This window comes from Lampetra planeri, chromosome 6 (genome assembly GCF_965212315.1).
Source record: "Lampetra planeri chromosome 6, kcLamPlan1.2.h2, whole genome shotgun sequence".
Lineage (NCBI taxonomy): Eukaryota > Metazoa > Chordata > Hyperoartia > Petromyzontiformes > Petromyzontidae > Lampetra > Lampetra planeri.
Window position 1 is genome coordinate 9,271,839 of NC_136112.1, and position 17,974 is coordinate 9,289,812.

A 17,974-nucleotide genomic window follows, 5' to 3' on the forward strand; every position below is an offset into this window, starting at 1 on the left:
CACTTTCTGTAAACGTGATTTTACCAGCCTATACCCAGAATTAATACAAATGTTCCACACTACGTTATGCCTACAAAGCTGCCGCAGAGCTAACGGAGTACTTAATGTGGGGGATGAATGATAGTGAATGTAATTAATTAAATTTAGCATTTAATTATTGATCTAAGCGTCGGGAGTGAATCATTCTCGAACGTCAGAGGTGACCGGCTGTCATAGGTTAGTGATGGAAGGTGAATGGTTTGTCACCGTTTGCTGGCGTGTTGACGCGGTATTACCAAGTGCACACCGGAGAGCTGTACTGGATGCAGGATGCCTGCTCTGCATTGCAGAGATATCCTGGGCTCAAATCCAGGATTAAGCATCCCGTGATTACACTTGGATGTCATGTATAGGGAGTTCATGGTCTCAGCTCAGTTACCAATGACTGCACAGAAAATCATATTAAACTTGTTTTTTTGTTACTTTATCTCACATGTTCCAGCTCTCAGATTTAATCCTTTCGTTAAGTAGCATGTGACAATCAATCTTTGCTGGGCCCTCAAAGGTGTGCTTCTTGTATGAATGAAGAAGTGTATTGTATTTTGATTGAAAGCTTTTGTGACTGCAGGGATTCATATTCTTGGTTCTTTCGATAAAGTCACGTAGAAGGGAAAGAATATGTGACTTTACCGAAAGAACCAAGAATATAAGTGCATTGTAATTAATTTATTGGTAGTTACGTGGCATCATCTTCCGTCATGACATGACAATTCTCTCCCCAAAAATGTTGAAAATGTTTTAATTAAGAGTTATATTTAAAGACGCGGGTGGAGCAGTGGCTAATTGGTTCTCACACTGCATTACAGACCTTGTGTTTTATTCCAGATTAACATGACGGCCGTCTACTGACAATAAAGCCCAAGGCATAATGCGTGATATATAATAATTTGACGTGGTAATTACGTCATAGTAATCATTATAATGACGAAGAGCCCGCCTCGCCCCGTGTTTTCCCAGGAAAAGACCGAGTGGCAGGAGCGAGTGAAGGCTGCAGAGGCAGAGAAGGGCTCCCTGGCAGAGGAAAACCACCAGTTGCGTGCCAAACTGGACAGGTTTGAAAAGGTAGTGTGTACCCACAGCACCCCCGTGTCGTCACCGTGCCCTGCTCCCTGTGGGAGGTTCACTCAACTGTGTGCCCATCTGACCAAGATGTTTTTAAATGACCGCAATGAACACCGATGGCCCGGTCGTTAATGCATCGTGCAATGAACTCGGCCACCCCAAATGGGTTCCCGGCTACGGCTAACCTCAGTACGCGAGTGAAACCTGCACTCGTTCTAGACCTACCCACCACCCCCGCGTCCCTCTCGTTCACCAACCCGCACTGACCAGCGTGATGAAGTCTACTCTAAACAACCGCTATTGACGAACACAGCATGGGGAGACCTTCATCCAGCAGTGGATCGACAAAGGTCTGTAGGTTACTCATTATTACAGCCGCCTAATAGTATGACATTTCTGTAACGTTTCATAGTTAAATCTAAATGCATACTTTAAACGGCAATATATCTCTCTATTTGAAATAAGGGAAATGTTCTTTGCACATTGCAAGTAACAAACTACAATTTTATCTCACCGATGTCCAATGTGGATTGTGGGTGCAGTTGAAACCATTCAAATAGGGTTCCCTTGTTTTTTGCTTATATTTCTGCTGTAACCTACTAATTCCCCTGCAATGCACCAAATTTCATTTGATCTCAGAATCTCTACACCAGGTTGACGCAGGCTGCTGAGGGAATTCGTGGTGGGCAGTACAGGGCAGTGTGCCACAATCCATATTTGTACTGCACTTTGCTGCCACGTGTATTTATGAATTGGTTAAAAAAACAATTCCACCTTGGAAATCACTCGAGGTGGAACATCTCATTTGCGAGGGTGTTCCAGGCTGTCGATTGGCACACGCACCTTCGATTAGCACAGTTGTCTATGTACGCTACAAAATAAGTTCATACGTAACGACGTCTTTGCCCATCACCGTCACCAACCCACACTGACCAGCGTGGTGAAATATGGTAAAAAAATATCCCCAACCACTTCTTGGTGTGGTGAACATTGTATGAGTATGGTAATGTTGTCCCCATCCTTGTGCAGGCACAAGCTGAAACGAACAAAGACCACGATGACGTTGTGCAGGTCCTGGAGGTGAGTGGATTTGCCTGACCCACGGCCACAGGTCCCTATGACCCGTGGCACTCAACCGATTTTTTTTGGTTCCATCACTCTGCCAATATCATGAAAATATTTTGGGGACAATTAAAAAAGGCTCACCTCTTTTCCCACGTGTGTCGCTAGACCAGAGATGTTTGGCGGGGCTTGGTGACTTCATCGGTACGGTATAATCTCCGCGCCACGCTGGCCGTGGATCGTAGTGGGGTGGGGGGGGGGAGTGGTTTCCCACCTTAAGGAGGCAGGATGTTGGGATGGCCACCATTGCCAAAGGGGCCCGACTAATCGACCACAAATAGTAGTTGATGATAATGTTCAGTTAATTCATCGACTTAATGGACTAATTGTCCCAGCGCTCCGTAGCACTCTACTCTTCTGCACGTGCCTTTCTCTCCAGTCGCCAAGCTCTTCTCTATGTGCTGCATGGGAGTTCGCTCTATATCTGCTGCCCCCCCCCCCCCCCCCCCTGCAATCTGGAACTCTTTTCCCCCTGGCAATCGATGCCATCAACTCCCTGCCCCATCCTCTTATCTTCTGCCTCTTGACTCTATCATAACTATATCTATCTATTTGGTTGTGGTGGTTCTTTGTAATGACCTACAATTATGTGACAGGCGAGTGTATGTCAGCTCTCCAAAACAAACATTCCATTGAGATTCATCACAGTGTGCACTCACTTTTCTTGGTTCTTTCGGTAAAGTCACGTAGAATGGAAATAATAAAATAATAAAAATAAAACATTGTAAAATATTATTTTATTATGTTTTATTTTTATTATTTTAAAATATAATTTTATTATGTTTTATTTTTATTATTTTATTATTTCCATTCTACGTGACTTTACCGAAAGAACCAAGAAGATGAATCCCTGCAGTCACGAAAGCTTTAAATCGAAATGTGCACTCACTATTCTGTACAGCGACTTGAGTTGCAGCTACATCTTTAGACACTCTATAAACACAAATGCTATTCCATTGCAAATGTTCCTGTCTGCCCTGTGAATGCTGGGCAGTCGGACTGTTTACACCGGCAGGTGCGGAGGACATTACACAGAACATAACAGTGCTTCAATGCAATGTAATGGATGAGGGTCGGGCCAGGGCATGGTTTTCACTCTTGATTTCTTTCACAAAATGATTCGCACATGAGCTGTACGTTTGTCTCAATTGCAACAAGGGGCTGTGTGCTGCCTACCTGATCGCCGTGGCGCTGATAGGTCATATTGCGGACACTTGCAGCTGTTATAACAGCACCCGGTAGTCCACTGCTGTGAAGTTTATCAGAGGATGTTCTATGGAGGTGTGACAATTCACCGTCCAGCCGGACACGATGAATCATCGTGATTCAGGGTCATCGTTCACTGAAACAAAATATTGTTTTTGTTAATTCTGTGGTGAATGTAGTGGCCACGAGTGGCTGCAGGTGTCATGGGAACCTATTACAGACATCATAGGAATAGAAAAGATTGATTCACACGCACATGTTTTGTAGGAATTCACATTAATAGATCAATCGAGGCATTAGGAAACCTTTGCACATGTGTTTTTTTCCAGGAACATAGAGAATTGTGTATTGTTTGTTACTTGCCGTGCATTGGTGTTAGTATTTTCCAAATTGCCCTCGAATGCAATGTCTTTTTGGCACTTACACGTTTCAAGAAAATATTGAATCTTGTACATATTTGCTATTGCTGCGTACACGTGAAACCTAATTTTACTGTCAAGCTTTGTTTTGGTTCAACGCTGAGTGATTGCTTGGAGGCACTTGGCCATCTGCGGCGATATTCTGGCACTTTTGTGCGATCGCAGAACGTGTTATTTTCCTCACCGTCGAGTTTGTCAGGGTAATGTGCATTGCACGTCCGCTGTGCCCCACTGTGTCATTACAGCAGTGGCTTTCAATCTCCCTACACTCCCCACGTGAACTCTCTTTACAGAATTTTTCAGCTTCCCTCCCTCCTTAGCATCCCGCACCACACCGTCTCCCACCTCCACTCTGGCTGTCAGTGTTGCACTACAGACAGTGCCTGCCTCTTTCTCGACAATTAACTTCTGAATTTTAATGTGTATTTGTTATCTTCTCCAGAGAACAAGTATTAATGCTGGAAATGTCTCGCAATCATTAGGCTTTGTTTGCATGCCAAACTGTGGTGAATTGGAGAGCTGTACCCTTGGCCAAATTCAGTGCAGGGCGGCCATTGGAATACAGTTAGTTAACGATGAATTAACATAGAGAAAAAAATGTAGACCATCTGGCACCATGCTGCCAAGAGGCAATTATCTTGCTGGGGTCTTGGCCATGTGTTATAGAAATGCTTACAATTGCTACATTCCCAAATTGCCCCTGATTGTGATCATAATAGGGATGGAATTGGAGGTCACGGACAGGCGAGGTGTTTCTCCAGGGTCTCAGCTTTCTCACCGTTGTGCTCGACATGTGGTTAACGATAATGGCTCAAGAGCGCAGAGCTCCCAGCTCACCCGGTCGAGCGTCTCACCAATCACGATACTCCTTGCTGCAGTCACAGGTTCGTGAGAGACAACTTTAGCCTGGTGCCTTAGAGGAAGGGTTTGTTGAACAAGCAGAGATCACAATGTGTGTGTGACACCCATCAAAAGAGACAGCAATGAGCTGGTACGTGGTAGTACATGAGTTAGGCTATTTACCTGCACTCGTTTTTGATTTGGGTAGAGTGAAGGCACTGTGCTATGAAACTGGCAACTTGAGTTTGATTCTCGATCATTGATAACACCAATGGTGAGTGATGTCTGAAACGCCGCCGGACGGCGTGATCCCACGATCGACGCTGCGTGTAGCAGTCCTCCGTCCAGCAGCAGAGGTACAGCAGCATCAACGGCTTTGAACGTGATGACACCTCGACTTTGCCATGCTGGTGACTGATGCCGACCGCCGTTCCCGGTGGCGCGTGCTCGCACCATGGCAGGCGAAGGTGCACGACCTGGAGGAGTGGTGCCGCACGCACGTGCACCACCAGTTCGGGCAGCTCACCCACGAGCTGGAGCGATTCGGCCTGCACAAGGCCCACGGCGACGCGGTGAACGGCGGAGCCTCCAGGCCCCCCGAGACGCAGCCGCAGCTGCATGCGGCGACTCGCGGGGGCCCCGAGGCAACCGGGCCGCCGGCGGAACCATCTATGACCGCGGAGGCCGGCGCCGGGCGTCATGAGCTCACGGGAGCTGCTGCTGTGGCCGCTGCCTGGTCCTCGCCGGGTCCCCCGGAGAGGATGGACGGGACGGCCTGCGTGGCTCACGCGGCCCCACTGCCTGCCGGTAACGTTCCCGGCTGCCCGCCCAAGTGCGCTTCGTTGCAGATTTGTGATTGTGCATAAATTGCCGGGTGCGGTGGGGCTGCTCGCGGGCACTTTGTTCTTCTTTCCTGCGGAGTGGAGCGGTGGTGAGCGCACTGTGCTCTGAACCCTGTAACCTGGTGGTGGTTTACAAGTCGGAGCAGAGAGCTAATAACACTGCTGAGATCATGGATTCAAACCCTGGCATCAGCCACTCATGGTTACTCAGGGGTTTCTCAAGATCAGTGTGTTGATGGTCTGTGTATGGTCACCAAGGAATGTACAAAAAAATTATTGACTTTAGGTTAGGACTTAATTTTGCTTTTCATAAAAAAAAACAATGCAACTCAGACTTTGTCAAGACCACTTGAAAGGTTTTTCAGACAGTCCTGTGACACATCCTTCTGGAGCTGTCTCCTGACATACGCTGGTGCACTGCTTCTGTGAGATATGCTGCATATCATTGCACGATACTGAATAGCACATTTGGAATAAATTGGAACACAGGAAAAATAAAGAATCATAATAAACAGACTATAACCACAATATGCTTTGGTGTAGCCACATCTCTAAACGCTGTACAAATTGGGAAATCTGCACATTGAGATAATTTAAAGGACATAAGCACACTGGCCAGCTTTTCATATCTCAGTACTCGCTGGTGCACTCCGGTCACTCACTCACTCACCGGTGGTCAATGCTTTGTATGCATGTGGAACTTCACTATGGGAACCTCATTTGCCAGTAAAAATATGATAATTGGTTCTTTACCCTTCTTTTATCAAAAAAAGGTGTCAGTTTTGTTGCCAGATAGAAGGGTAAAGAACCAATTATCATGTGGAACTTCTTTCGCACCGTACGTAGCCAAACATGCTAATTGGAGGTGTGGGGGGAAGGACAACAAACTATACGCAAAAAGCAGTTCTACCTTGGTTACCGTTCCTGTGAACTTCACTCGTTGAATCCTCCATCTGAGTTGAGGAATCGCTCTATCAGACTGACTGTCTCATCTCATCCACATTGTCTTCAACCACCACACTGCAGGTCACATACACACTCACCACACTACAGATCACAAGAACACTCACCACACTGCTGGTCACACACAACGCTTTTATTTTTGCTTTTCTCCTTGGACCACTCGACTTGGGAATTTCCCCCCCCCCCCCCCGTCATCACTTTCTCAATCTCTCATAATAACCTTGTTCAATTCAATTCAAGAAACATATTAACTCTTATCCTATTACACCTTCAGCTGTGCTGTTCGTTGCTGCCCGCTTGGCATTTTGCTCCTTTGGGCCCTGCGCTCAGCAACCATGATTTCCAATAAAAAAACACAAACATGAAGCTTATACATTTTAAATACCAAAATGGTTGTACAACATCTGACAAATTGCATTCAATTACACAACCATAATTGCACGGGCAAAACAGCAAATCATAATTACAGTTTTTATCTTCAGTGGGGGCGGGGGGTGGAGTGGATCTGAAATCGGTGCTTTGATTGATGGCTCAGGTAGCGGGCTGCTTGTCTAAACTTGTAATGATATGCTCGTAATATCCTGACCTGCACCGTGCTGTAAGTGTATAATTTATCCCGGCTAACATTGTTTGATATGGTTGCCCATATTCATGAAAAGTGCCTTGAATAATAATTATGGTGCAGCCTGTTTTGTGTTCTCGTGGCACATTCTGCATTCAGGACATGTTGTCACGAGTGGGGGCAGGCATGAGTTATAGCAGAGGGTCACAGTGCCTTGATATAAATTTTCACAATACAATAGGATATTAAATTTCACCCAATGACGATTATTTGAGATATCAGTTTCCCATGATGTTGTAAATGTACTTCACATATGTATTGTATTGATGTTGCACTTTGCTGCACCTCTTGTGAAATATAAGATTACTGAAAAGCTCCTCAACTATGCCGTTCGCTAAACTTAAGCTTGCCATATATAGTCTAATCATGATACCTTTACAGTCTATATGCTTATAATGCACGTACACCGTCAGTAAATGTTGCCGTCATACGATCGCCATGTCGTCAATTACTCCCAATTTTTTTTACTAAGCATTAACGGATAATCTATTTTTTTACTTTAATTTTGGTTGTGACCTTTAATCATCGTTTTTTCAGAAATCTTTTTTTCTCTGGAAATAAAATATAAAAAAAAAATTAACGGGACACCATTACATTTAACAAGCGAACTTTTGCGACCAGTATCATGATTCATAATTTATGTTTAGGTCAGATCGCGCGAGTAACACAAGGCTCTTTCGCAGAATCGTAGTATCGCCGTGTCGCGATGACCCCAATAGGGAGCTGCCTCTTCTAAACCAGCCACCGACTCATTCCATCCTATAACGTGCGTACAAATACAATCATCGTCCCTGTTTGTGATCGACTCAACTTCCTTTGGCATGACCGTGTACAGCCCTTTGGTCAGTCTAGAATCAGAATCTATATTTATTCTGGAGGAATCCCATGAGCTATGAAGCTCTTTTTCACAGATGTCCAGTCCACAGCTGGATGAGGGCCTCTGGTCTTACTTGATCACATTTCACCACAATGGTGGAGTCGGGGAGCATTGACATGGAACATAGAAGTAGAGTTTAATGATGCATTTTGCTTGATTGCCCTCTGAGGTCAGCTTTCAAAACTGACAATGTCTACTCTTTGGTTCTTTCGGTAAAGTCATGTAGGTATAAAATGAAGCAAAGCTTTCCCACCTGATGACGGACGCTTGTGTTGTCGCCCGAAACGTCGTGATTTATTTAAATGTTATACCTACGTGATTTTACCAAAAGAACCAAAGAGTATGGATTCCTGCAGTCACGAAAGCTTCAAATCAAGATTGACAATGTATAACCTCGAACACGTTATGCACATGGGTCCCTATCCGAGCACTCTCCAGGCCTCAACCCTGTTTATTTTCCAGGCCTCAACCCTGTTTATTTTCCAGGCTATGACGAGATCCCGTGGATTCTGGGTGATTTGGTTATTGGCCTCTTGTTTTGCGTCATGTATACATCAATAGTCATCACTGTTGTGCGTCATGGATAAAATAATTGTAAACGGAATTCATAAATAGTTACTTTACTAAGTGGGTGTAAAGAGGCCAGCTTTTAGGCTAGTCATATTTCATGTGCTACAGAGGCCCAATATCTATAGATTACTTTGTGCAGTGGACAAACAGATGGCATAGTCGGTATGCAACAAATTAACCCAGTCAGTGTCATTTTATTTAAGTTAAAGGCGCGGCCCTGCAATGCCTTGCTCGTGCCGCAATGCAAATGGTGTGGTAGGGCATCGAACTCAAGTCACTGGGTTCTTAATGCAGTGCACAAAACACGATGTCACGCACCACCCACTGTCAATGTAATGTAACCAGACTTCAATTCAAGTTTGTTATACTTTAGTATGGCATTTACCAACTTCACGGCTAACTAACCCCATCATATGATTGCCATCCCAATAATGGGGATGTCTAGTAAGGTTTTTTTATTTAATTTGTGTTATTGACCACAGTCTTCTGTGCCAAGTCTTAATTCTCATTCTGAATATCAAGTTGGTGTTATGGGGCTTATGCATTCGGCAAAGACCTGGTGGCACTTAATTGCAAAGGTTAGCCACAATGCAGGTACAGTATAGCACGTTTCTGTACACCCAGTTATGCTCTAGTGACATAATATTTAACCATAATCCATGCAAATGGTATCACCATCTAAAACATGGAAAATACCACAATCCCTGATGAATCCCAAGCCGAAAGTCACAAATAATGAAATTCAAAGCTCAGCAATTATAGCCGATGTGTGCTATACCTGCTTGTGACAACTAATGCGGTAATAGCAATAACAACGTAGTCTATCCAGAAAAGCTTCAGTGAGTCTCAAGACACATTTTTTTGGAAGGGCGCTGCATCGGGATGTGAGGCCAAATCTACGAATGATTGAGAAACCATTGAGACCGTTAGTCTCTTTTCGAAGTGACACCTGGATTTAACAAGTAGAAACATAGCAATTATAAATTATAGAAATTAATAAAAGCATGGTAAATTCAAAATAATATTGTTAATTATCAATGAAGGCTTCACTCAATCTCAAGATATTTTTCTTTATGAGTGTCCTGTACTGGAATGTTTAGGCAATTCCATGCATCAGTGTTTTAAATGTGGGAGGATATCTGAGCACTTGGGAGATAGCCCACCACACATTCAATAAATTATCACTCAAAGCTCATCACAGATGTATTCCGTAATCCACTTTCTGTACTGCCATTTGTTGTACTTCCATATCTTGGCCACCTCTGGGTTCAGGAGTTCAGCAACCCTTGCCTCCAAAGTTCCGGATCTCAGGCGTGCACCACAGCTCCCGGCCGTAGCGTCCTTTAATGAGCCTTGAGCCCACCGATTGATGCTACCTAATTGGAATCTACATTGTAATCATTGGCCCGACTGCGAAAACTTGGCAGGACCCTCGAGAAAAAGAGTCATGAGACTCCGTGAGGCTTTCCTGGGTTAACAAGCGGAATGATGATGATGATAATTATCTTCTTGGTTCTTTCGGTAAAGTCACGTAGAAGGGAAGTAATAAAATAATAAAAATAAAACATAATAAAATAATTCTCACGACATTTCGGCCACAACGCAAGCAGCCGTCCTCAGGTGAAGACCAGGTCTGTCGGGGAGACAGCGTCTGAATCTTTCTTTTTTCATTCAGACGCTATTTTTATTATTTTATTATTTCCCTTCTACGTGACTTTACCGAAAGAACCAAAAAGATGAATCCCTGCAGTCACGAAAGCTTTAAATCGAAAGATGATAATTATAATAACGCTTTTGCCCTACTGTGGTCACACCCCTAGGTGGAGAGGCAGCCAGCGGTGGCGCGTCGTGTCCACAGGATCAGCCCACCCACATCGTCGCTGAGCAGCCACCCAGACTGAGAGGTCGGCTCCAGCATGGCAGCCTCTCTCGTTCCTTCTCCATGGAGGTGATGGTCCAGTCGTACTCCGCACGCGCGCATGCACGCACATACACACGCGGGCACACGCATCCAACAGTGGTGCCTTCAGATAAATGAGCTCAAATAATAATATTGGGCTGCTTCTAGGCTCTTCAGGGCCACGGATAATCTGGCACTCTAGTGGCCGTAGAAACCAATTGTCTGTATGATTGCGAGTTGATAAGCTGCGTTGAGTTGACAAAGGCACCTCGCCAGGTGGACACGGCAAGTGAGGTGGACGACTTGGACACGGACCACGTCTCGCCCATCAGTAGCCTGGCCGCGCGGGGAAAGAGCAAACTGCAGGTGTTCATAGCGCGGTACAGGTGAGTGAGTGCGGCGCTGTCCCTGTTCCCATACACTAAGATACCGTGGTGTGCCGCACACGCTGTGGTTAAACGATATCGACAAACATCTAGGATTCACGGTGCTACAACCACATCCACCACAGCAGTTGTGAATTTTTTGCTGAGACTAAGGAAGGTACGGGTCCTCTGCGATTAAAAACTTGTTGCTTCGCCCTTCCTCCTTGGGCTTACCCAAATAAATGTCCTCCGAGTTGCCGTTGTTTCACCAAGGTGAGAAATCAAGAGACCAGGATGAGTCTAATTTGAAAGAGTGACCTTGGGGCATTAGTCTGCTTATAATCCGAGTTGAGTAATTTGCAGGTAACATTTGAATTTGGACATTTTGGAGCCTGACACCGGCACATAATCGCCAACTCTTGTCAATGACGTCAGGAAATCGTTGACGTCCACTGTGAAGCAGACGGCGGCCGTATTATGGTTAATACACCCACGGTAATAATCAGGACGGCAGTGGATTCAAACCCTGAGCCTCTGCAACAAGTGGCGAATGCACTACCGCTAGGCTGCGTCACCGCACGAGCATCTTAACAAATCCCACAGTGCTTTGCTGTGAAGCCATTCTCACAGAGCAAACCCTTCACCCGTGGCTTAAATTCCATGGGAAAGGGACCATTTGCTATAAAGTGTTTTGAGTGTACAGGCTGTCCATGAAGGTGCCGTCCATGATTAATCTCCCTTCTTTCGTATGGATATGAATTGAGTAGCAACTATACATCAATGTCTAGGTTGTAAATCCTGCTGATGGCTTCAGAGGACATCGAGTTGTTGGTTAAAGGAATGGATAACTTGGAATGAATTACGACTCGATAGCAGTTTGAGCACTGGGTTTGAATAGTGGGGGTTATATGAAAGGTAATGTATGTTTGCCAAAATATTCAAAAGCTCGAGTGATCTTCACACGACAGAAACATTCAAAAGCATTGTGCCCGCATTGCTGCCAAACACCCGGGGCTCTCCCAAATCTCTGTGACCTGTGTCGCCAACACTACGGCAGACACGCGAAGCCTGATAGTGGTGAGACTCGTACGGCAACGTCATCATCCTAGCGAGTGTGTGTGCGTGTGCACGCACGTGCATGTGTGCAGTTTTATTGACCCAGTTGAAATTGATGTCTACATAATAATGATTTGCAGCTCATTGTCACGCCACTGTCGGATGAATGCTTCCCCACACCACGTCAATGGCAGAGGTTGTTTGACCATATTTCACCACGCTGGGCAGTGTGGTTTGATGAAGAGAGTGCCCATGACCGGTTCAGTTATCACCCGCCACTGATGTTAGCCGTGGCCGGGAATCTAACTGAGGCCCCACCGGGTTTAGAACACAATGCACGAGCCACTCTACCACCGCTCTACTCCACGTGATATACGGTGCGCGTATACACAGAGATGTACCTATCAAAGTACCAAAGCAACGCAAGATTGAATACCAAAGTGAAAGTGGAATGTTCCTATCGTGTTGTGAAACGCGAGCCCATTACTGTTAACGTTAGGAGAGAGAAAAGCTATACGCATGCTACCGCCCCAGTGTCTGTGAATGTAGCTGATGAAAAACAGTGCCTCCAAAAACTAAAGCAAATAAAATAAAATGCCACAATAATGTCAAAGAGTTAAAGCTAGCTCATCAATCAGCCTTGCTTTTTAATGAGTTTGTTTTGTCCCCTTAGAGAACATTTCTGGAACATTATTTGGCTGCGAATTACACCGAGAGTCAGAATAAGGGACACATCAATCAGAGAACAAACACAAATCACATTTGGCTGTTAAGAAGAGTAAGTGGGCTTGGACAGAACACATCACAAGAAGGGAATGGTGGCCGATGGGACGAGACTGGTGATGGAAATGCAGACCAATTGATGGGACATACCCAAGACCAAAAACACCGTGGAGATGGAGGGGGGATGAAATAAAGTAATGTGCAGGAACTACATGGATGGATTCAATGCAAGACAAGGAGGGATGTCAACGGCAATGATAATAGAGAGGCCTTCATCCAACAGTGTATAGATATTGAATAATTGACGATAGCTTTATGGATACCTTGTGAGAGTGTATCTATGACCAAATCTCCCAAAACTTACCTGGTCTCGTCAGTTCTAGAGATTAACAGGGACCTATTCTTGAGCTGGACAATCTTGTAGCACATGAGTTCCTTCCTCCTTTTAGTCCTTTTTATATCTGAGGCCTTTGTCCAGGTCACGTGGATTGTGCCCATTCACGTCAGATCTCGCAAGCTATGTGGGCTTAATCCTGGATTGTACTTGGATGGGTGACCACCTTGCACAAACAGGTTGTTATAGGCTGTGGCACTACATTGTGGGCAGCAGAGGACAGTACAGTAAAACACATTACAGTATTGTACAGGACTTCTGTGCTCCCTGCCTTCACTAACCCTCACTGATAGCAAGCGACGGCCAGTGCCGGATTAAGCTATTGTGGGGCCTGTAGCATATTCTATAAAGGGGCCCTAAATAAAAAAAAACACAAATGTTTTACTTGCATAGTAAAGTAATTGAATTGTTTCACTTGCAATACAGCCAGATAATACGATAAATCACTAACCTTAAGCACCCAGTCGTTCTTAACAGTTGAAGGCAGTATAGTACTATAGTAATAGAGCAAATGCAGAATGACTGAACCGGAATTGATAGCTTGAAAGCATTTAGCGCGGGGCCCTTGAAAGTGCGGGGCCCGTAGCATATGCTACTTTTGCTACGAGGATAATCCGGCACTGGCGACCGCACACACGGCGTGGTGAGATCCTCCTCTGGCAGTGGATTGACAAACGGTACAGTTCATGTACATACTGTACATGTGTGTGTGCGCGTGTGTGTATAACAATGTGGGGAGCAGTAGTGTAGCGTTAGCACGCTGCACTGCGAACCCGGCGACCCGAGTTCTATTCCCTCTCACGGCCAACACCAGTGATTATTATTATTTGAACCAGTCCTGGGCTTCCCTGACTTTAACTCGGCCTCAAATCATCACCACTCAGGAGAATAAGTCGGGCGGGCGTGGTTCTGGCCACCCAGTCCCTCGTGTGCCGTGCCAACACTTGTCCCAGCAGTCTGTTAAGGCTACACGGGGAATCTTTGTCTATGTAAAAGGCGAACTAACACTGAGAGCCGTTGTTCCACAGCTATAACCCCTTCGAGGGCCCCAATGAGAACCCGGAGGCTGAGCTGCCGCTGGCGGCCGGAGAATATGTGTACGTGTACGGCGACATGGACGAGGATGGCTTCTACGAGGGTGACTGCGCACTCACCCCAACTGCCTGGCGCCACCTTGTTTAACAACAACAACAACAGAAGCCGCTTGCATTTTCAATACACCCATAATGTAACACACGTCTCGGGGCGCAGACGTTCACAGGAAGAGCAGCAGTGGGTGGGAGTGAACAAGAAAAGGGAAGAGAAAAAGGAAGAAAATGAGGAGGTCGGAAGGCACCAGAGAGAGAGGAGGAGGGGGATACCCGGGGAGGGAGTTCCAGAGTGGGAGAGAGGGCATAATGGCTCAGAGTGGCCACCAATGGTGGAGCGGCAGATCATGGGAGCAAGGAGGAGGCCAGAGTCTGTTGAGCAGAGGGACTGGCTGCGACATGGGGGTGGAGAAGGTGGCAGAGGTATGGGGCAGGAGGAGTAAGGCCGTGGATGGAGATGAATTTGACGACAAGGATCTTGTCGTCCACACATTTGTGGATGGAAAGCCAGTGAGGTGAAGCCAGGGGAGTGTACATACAACAACTCTGGGTGGGGACATGACACAAACTACCCAACATTTTTTGTTACACTTAACAGAATCAGTAACGGTCTGCTTTTTGTCTAAAATACATTCTGCTCCATCTCTCACCCCCGATATGTAGATGAGAAAAAGCTGCGATGCCAATTGCTTAATTGTGCTGATTTTTGTAGCAACATTTTTTTACTGGGGGTAAGGGGGGGTTATCCTGGGGGGCGGTTGGGGGCGGTTATCCTTCACCAGGGGTGTGGGGCTGGGCCCCTCCAGCCCCCCCTACAGCCTCCCTGGTGCTAGGGGGCCGATCGCCCGCCAACCCCTAACCAGCCTCTGCACCTCTGTCCTAGTGGCCCATTACCACTCTCCTGAGTTCCATGTCTGACCGGAGCTGTCGCGAGGAAAGGACAGTCTAACCATTGCTCGTCATCGTCTCCACATTGCTATCCACTTGTGTTGTAGATCTGTGGGTGGTCTTTGCTTAAAATGTGAAAAGAGCCCCCATCGAGGATAAAACGGTCAAAATAAGCACATTGTACAGCAACATTTTAATCAAATTACTTGCAAAGTAAAATGTAAGCAGGTGAAGAAAAATGACTCTGGGTCACTATGTGTAAATACATAAATCACCACACTAATGGCATATTCAATTTGAACAAATCACATGAAATGAAGGCAAATGGGCAAAAATCCAATACTAATTTTATAAAGACAATATAAGTAGAATTTCGAGTTAATTAGAATAACGTGTAAAATTTAATACATTTTCAATAACGTTAATTTAAATTTGATTACCAAAGTAATTCTATTACATTTCCTCATTCATTTACTGGCAGGAAACCATATTGTGCCTGCGATTAGCTTTCATTAGTTGCTGAACGATAGAGCACCATCAATGAGGCTTTCTCCTGTTCTGTTATTATCACCCAATTGGCGTTCATTTTTGGGAGGCCCAAACTCAGGCTGCGACTGCGTTTGTGCAGGAGAGCTGATGGACGGCAGGAGAGGCCTCGTCCCCTCAAACTTCATCGAGCGAATCTCCGACGAGGACTTGGTGGCGTTCCACCAGATGGAGGGCGAGCATTCATTGTCGCAGCGGCAACACCTCCACCATGTCCACCACCATCACCACTCGTGCCCCGACCGCGACCGAACCCGTCCCGCCTCAGCCTGCAGCGTCTGCTGGGAAGGACAGGGCTGTCCCGGCCAGTGCCCCAACCCCTGCCAGAACAAGTGCCGGGCCGAGGTGCCAGCGCCACCGTGCGCGTGCCCGGCGCCACCGTGCGGCACCGACGGCGTTGGTTGTAAGTGCGGCCGCTCGAGCGAGACTCCACACCGCTGCTGTGGCGCGCCGTACGGCTGCAACGTCGGTCAATCACTGCCGCGGCTCGGTACTCCCAACTGCACGGAGGACATCGACGCGGAAGAGGCACCACCACTGCAGGACGACCCGCGCGTCCGTCACCCGCGGGGCATCGCCCTCATCAAGCAGCTGGCCAAGAGCGTGATCATCAGCTGGGAGCCGCCGCCGCTGCTACCGCCGCCGGCTCGCACTTCCGCGTCGTCGTCGCCGTCCCTCTCCACTTCCTCGTCCTCCTCTGCCTCCTTCTCCGCCGCGGCACCCACGAGCTACAACGTGCTGGTGGACGACGAGCTGCGGATGAACGTACGCGCCAGCGCCAAGCCCAAGGCACTGGTGGAGAAGCTGGAGCTTTCGGCGCGCTCGTATCGCGTGTCCGTGCAGTGCGTGACGGCCCGGGGCCTCTCGGACCCGGCACTCTGCAGCCTCCTAGTGGGCGCAGGCGCCACGCCGGCCCCGCGCCAGCTGGCGGTCCGCGACATGACGCCCTCGTCGGCCGTGCTCGCGTGGCTGCCCAGCAGCAGCAGCCACGCGCACATGGTGCGCGCTAACGGGGAGGAGCGCGGCGAGGTGGCGGCGGGCGTGCGCGCGTTCACGCTGCTCGGCCTGGAACCCGACCGGCACTACCGCGTCGTGGTGGAGGCGCGGCCGCAGCGGTCGCATTGGGAGCCGAGCCCCGAGGAGAGGCGGCGCAGGGAGGCGAGCATCGCGTTCAGGACGCCACCCGCAGGTGCGCCCCATCGTCCGTGTCGCTGCTGGGCTGGAGTAGGTGGTCGGTGACTGGAGGGGGTCGTAGCGATTTCTTTCGCGCCGTATGTAGCCGACCGTGCTAATCGGAGGTGCGATATTTAAAAATAAAAGGATGTTGTTGAGAAGACGAGTGTGTTTTGATGTACCTGAGTCAATCCTGATGCTCATCAGGGCTCGTGTGAGTGTGCATTTGGAATACCATATGTATCATTTTTTTCTTGCATCCTCTAATTTTCGCAATTGGCTTAGAGGAAAGTTTGGTAAGTGTGTAATCATTCACCATTGTGTGATCCTTTGCCTGTGTGTGAATTCCTGCACCCGTTATTTTACAATTTGGAGTTGGTATCCACATAGCCTCTACATGGGACCACGTCTTAAGATGCTTTTTAATGAAAGAGTGTGTTTATTTATATTACCTTTTATGGAACTAGTCGGACAGAGACAGAGTGAAAAAAGGAAAGTCTTGGGCCTTGTCTTGAAAATGGGCAGGGAGGCGACAGCACATATGGCTGGTGGCAGAAGGAAATTCCAGACGATGTGGCCCTGCCTGCCTCGCCTGCCTTTATATCTATTGCCCATCTATCGATTTCCCTATCTGCTCATGTGCTGTATTCTCCATTAAGAAGAAATGTCACTCCAACTGAAGATACATTTTTGAGATATGCTCTGTCTCTTTATTTATCTGCTGTGAGGAGGTTGACTTTATTTAATCTCATGGTTTTATTACCGAGAATCAGCGGCTGGCACAGCTGTCAATGGAGCAGCCAGTAAGGGCGGTCTAAGGAGTGGGGTTCATGCCGTATAACAACGACTGTGAACTCAATATTAATAAAGTGGCTGCCTACATTTCATTACGTGTCAAGAAATTAATCTTTAATTGGAGTAACGTTTCTCCTTTTATTATGCGTGTGTTTTTTTGTTATTCATCCACATTAACACTTTGTGCTTCACACTTGTGTGCATTGTTGGTAAAGAAGTTATGCATATTTATTCTTGTATTATTTTCCCAGATTATATACAGGGCAAGAGAAGCGGTGAGCTTTTTGAAATTCAATATATAAATAAGAATATGGATTTTCTGTAGGGACCTGTAATGAAAGTGCTCGTTGCATAATTCCACGTGTACATCTCGGACACTTTAAAGACGTGGGTAATCGTCGGTATAAAATGATACAGAGGGCATAGTGTGCCAGCCAATGGGGACTATAATTCAAATAGAAATGATCTGAACACCTTTTCCTGA

The 17,974-nt window shown here is 46.8% G+C and overlaps 1 protein-coding gene across 4 annotated transcripts in view; it reads left to right on the forward strand.

Moving 5' to 3' along the window:
- Positions 1-17,974, forward strand: part of LOC144719507 (RIMS-binding protein 2-like) — a 148,574-nt gene that overhangs the window by 108,689 nt on the left and 21,911 nt on the right. For all 4 annotated transcript variants that reach the window (XM_078595495.1, XM_078595497.1, XM_078595494.1 and 1 more), the window contains 7 exons: positions 997-1,101; positions 2,131-2,181; positions 5,150-5,495; positions 10,383-10,510; positions 10,739-10,848; positions 14,029-14,138; positions 15,605-16,711. In XM_078595495.1, coding sequence (XP_078451621.1) covers positions 997-1,101; positions 2,131-2,181; positions 5,150-5,495; positions 10,383-10,510; positions 10,739-10,848; positions 14,029-14,138; positions 15,605-16,711 — 1,957 coding nt within the window. The remainder of the gene's footprint in view (positions 1-996; positions 1,102-2,130; positions 2,182-5,149; positions 5,496-10,382; positions 10,511-10,738; positions 10,849-14,028; positions 14,139-15,604; positions 16,712-17,974) is intronic.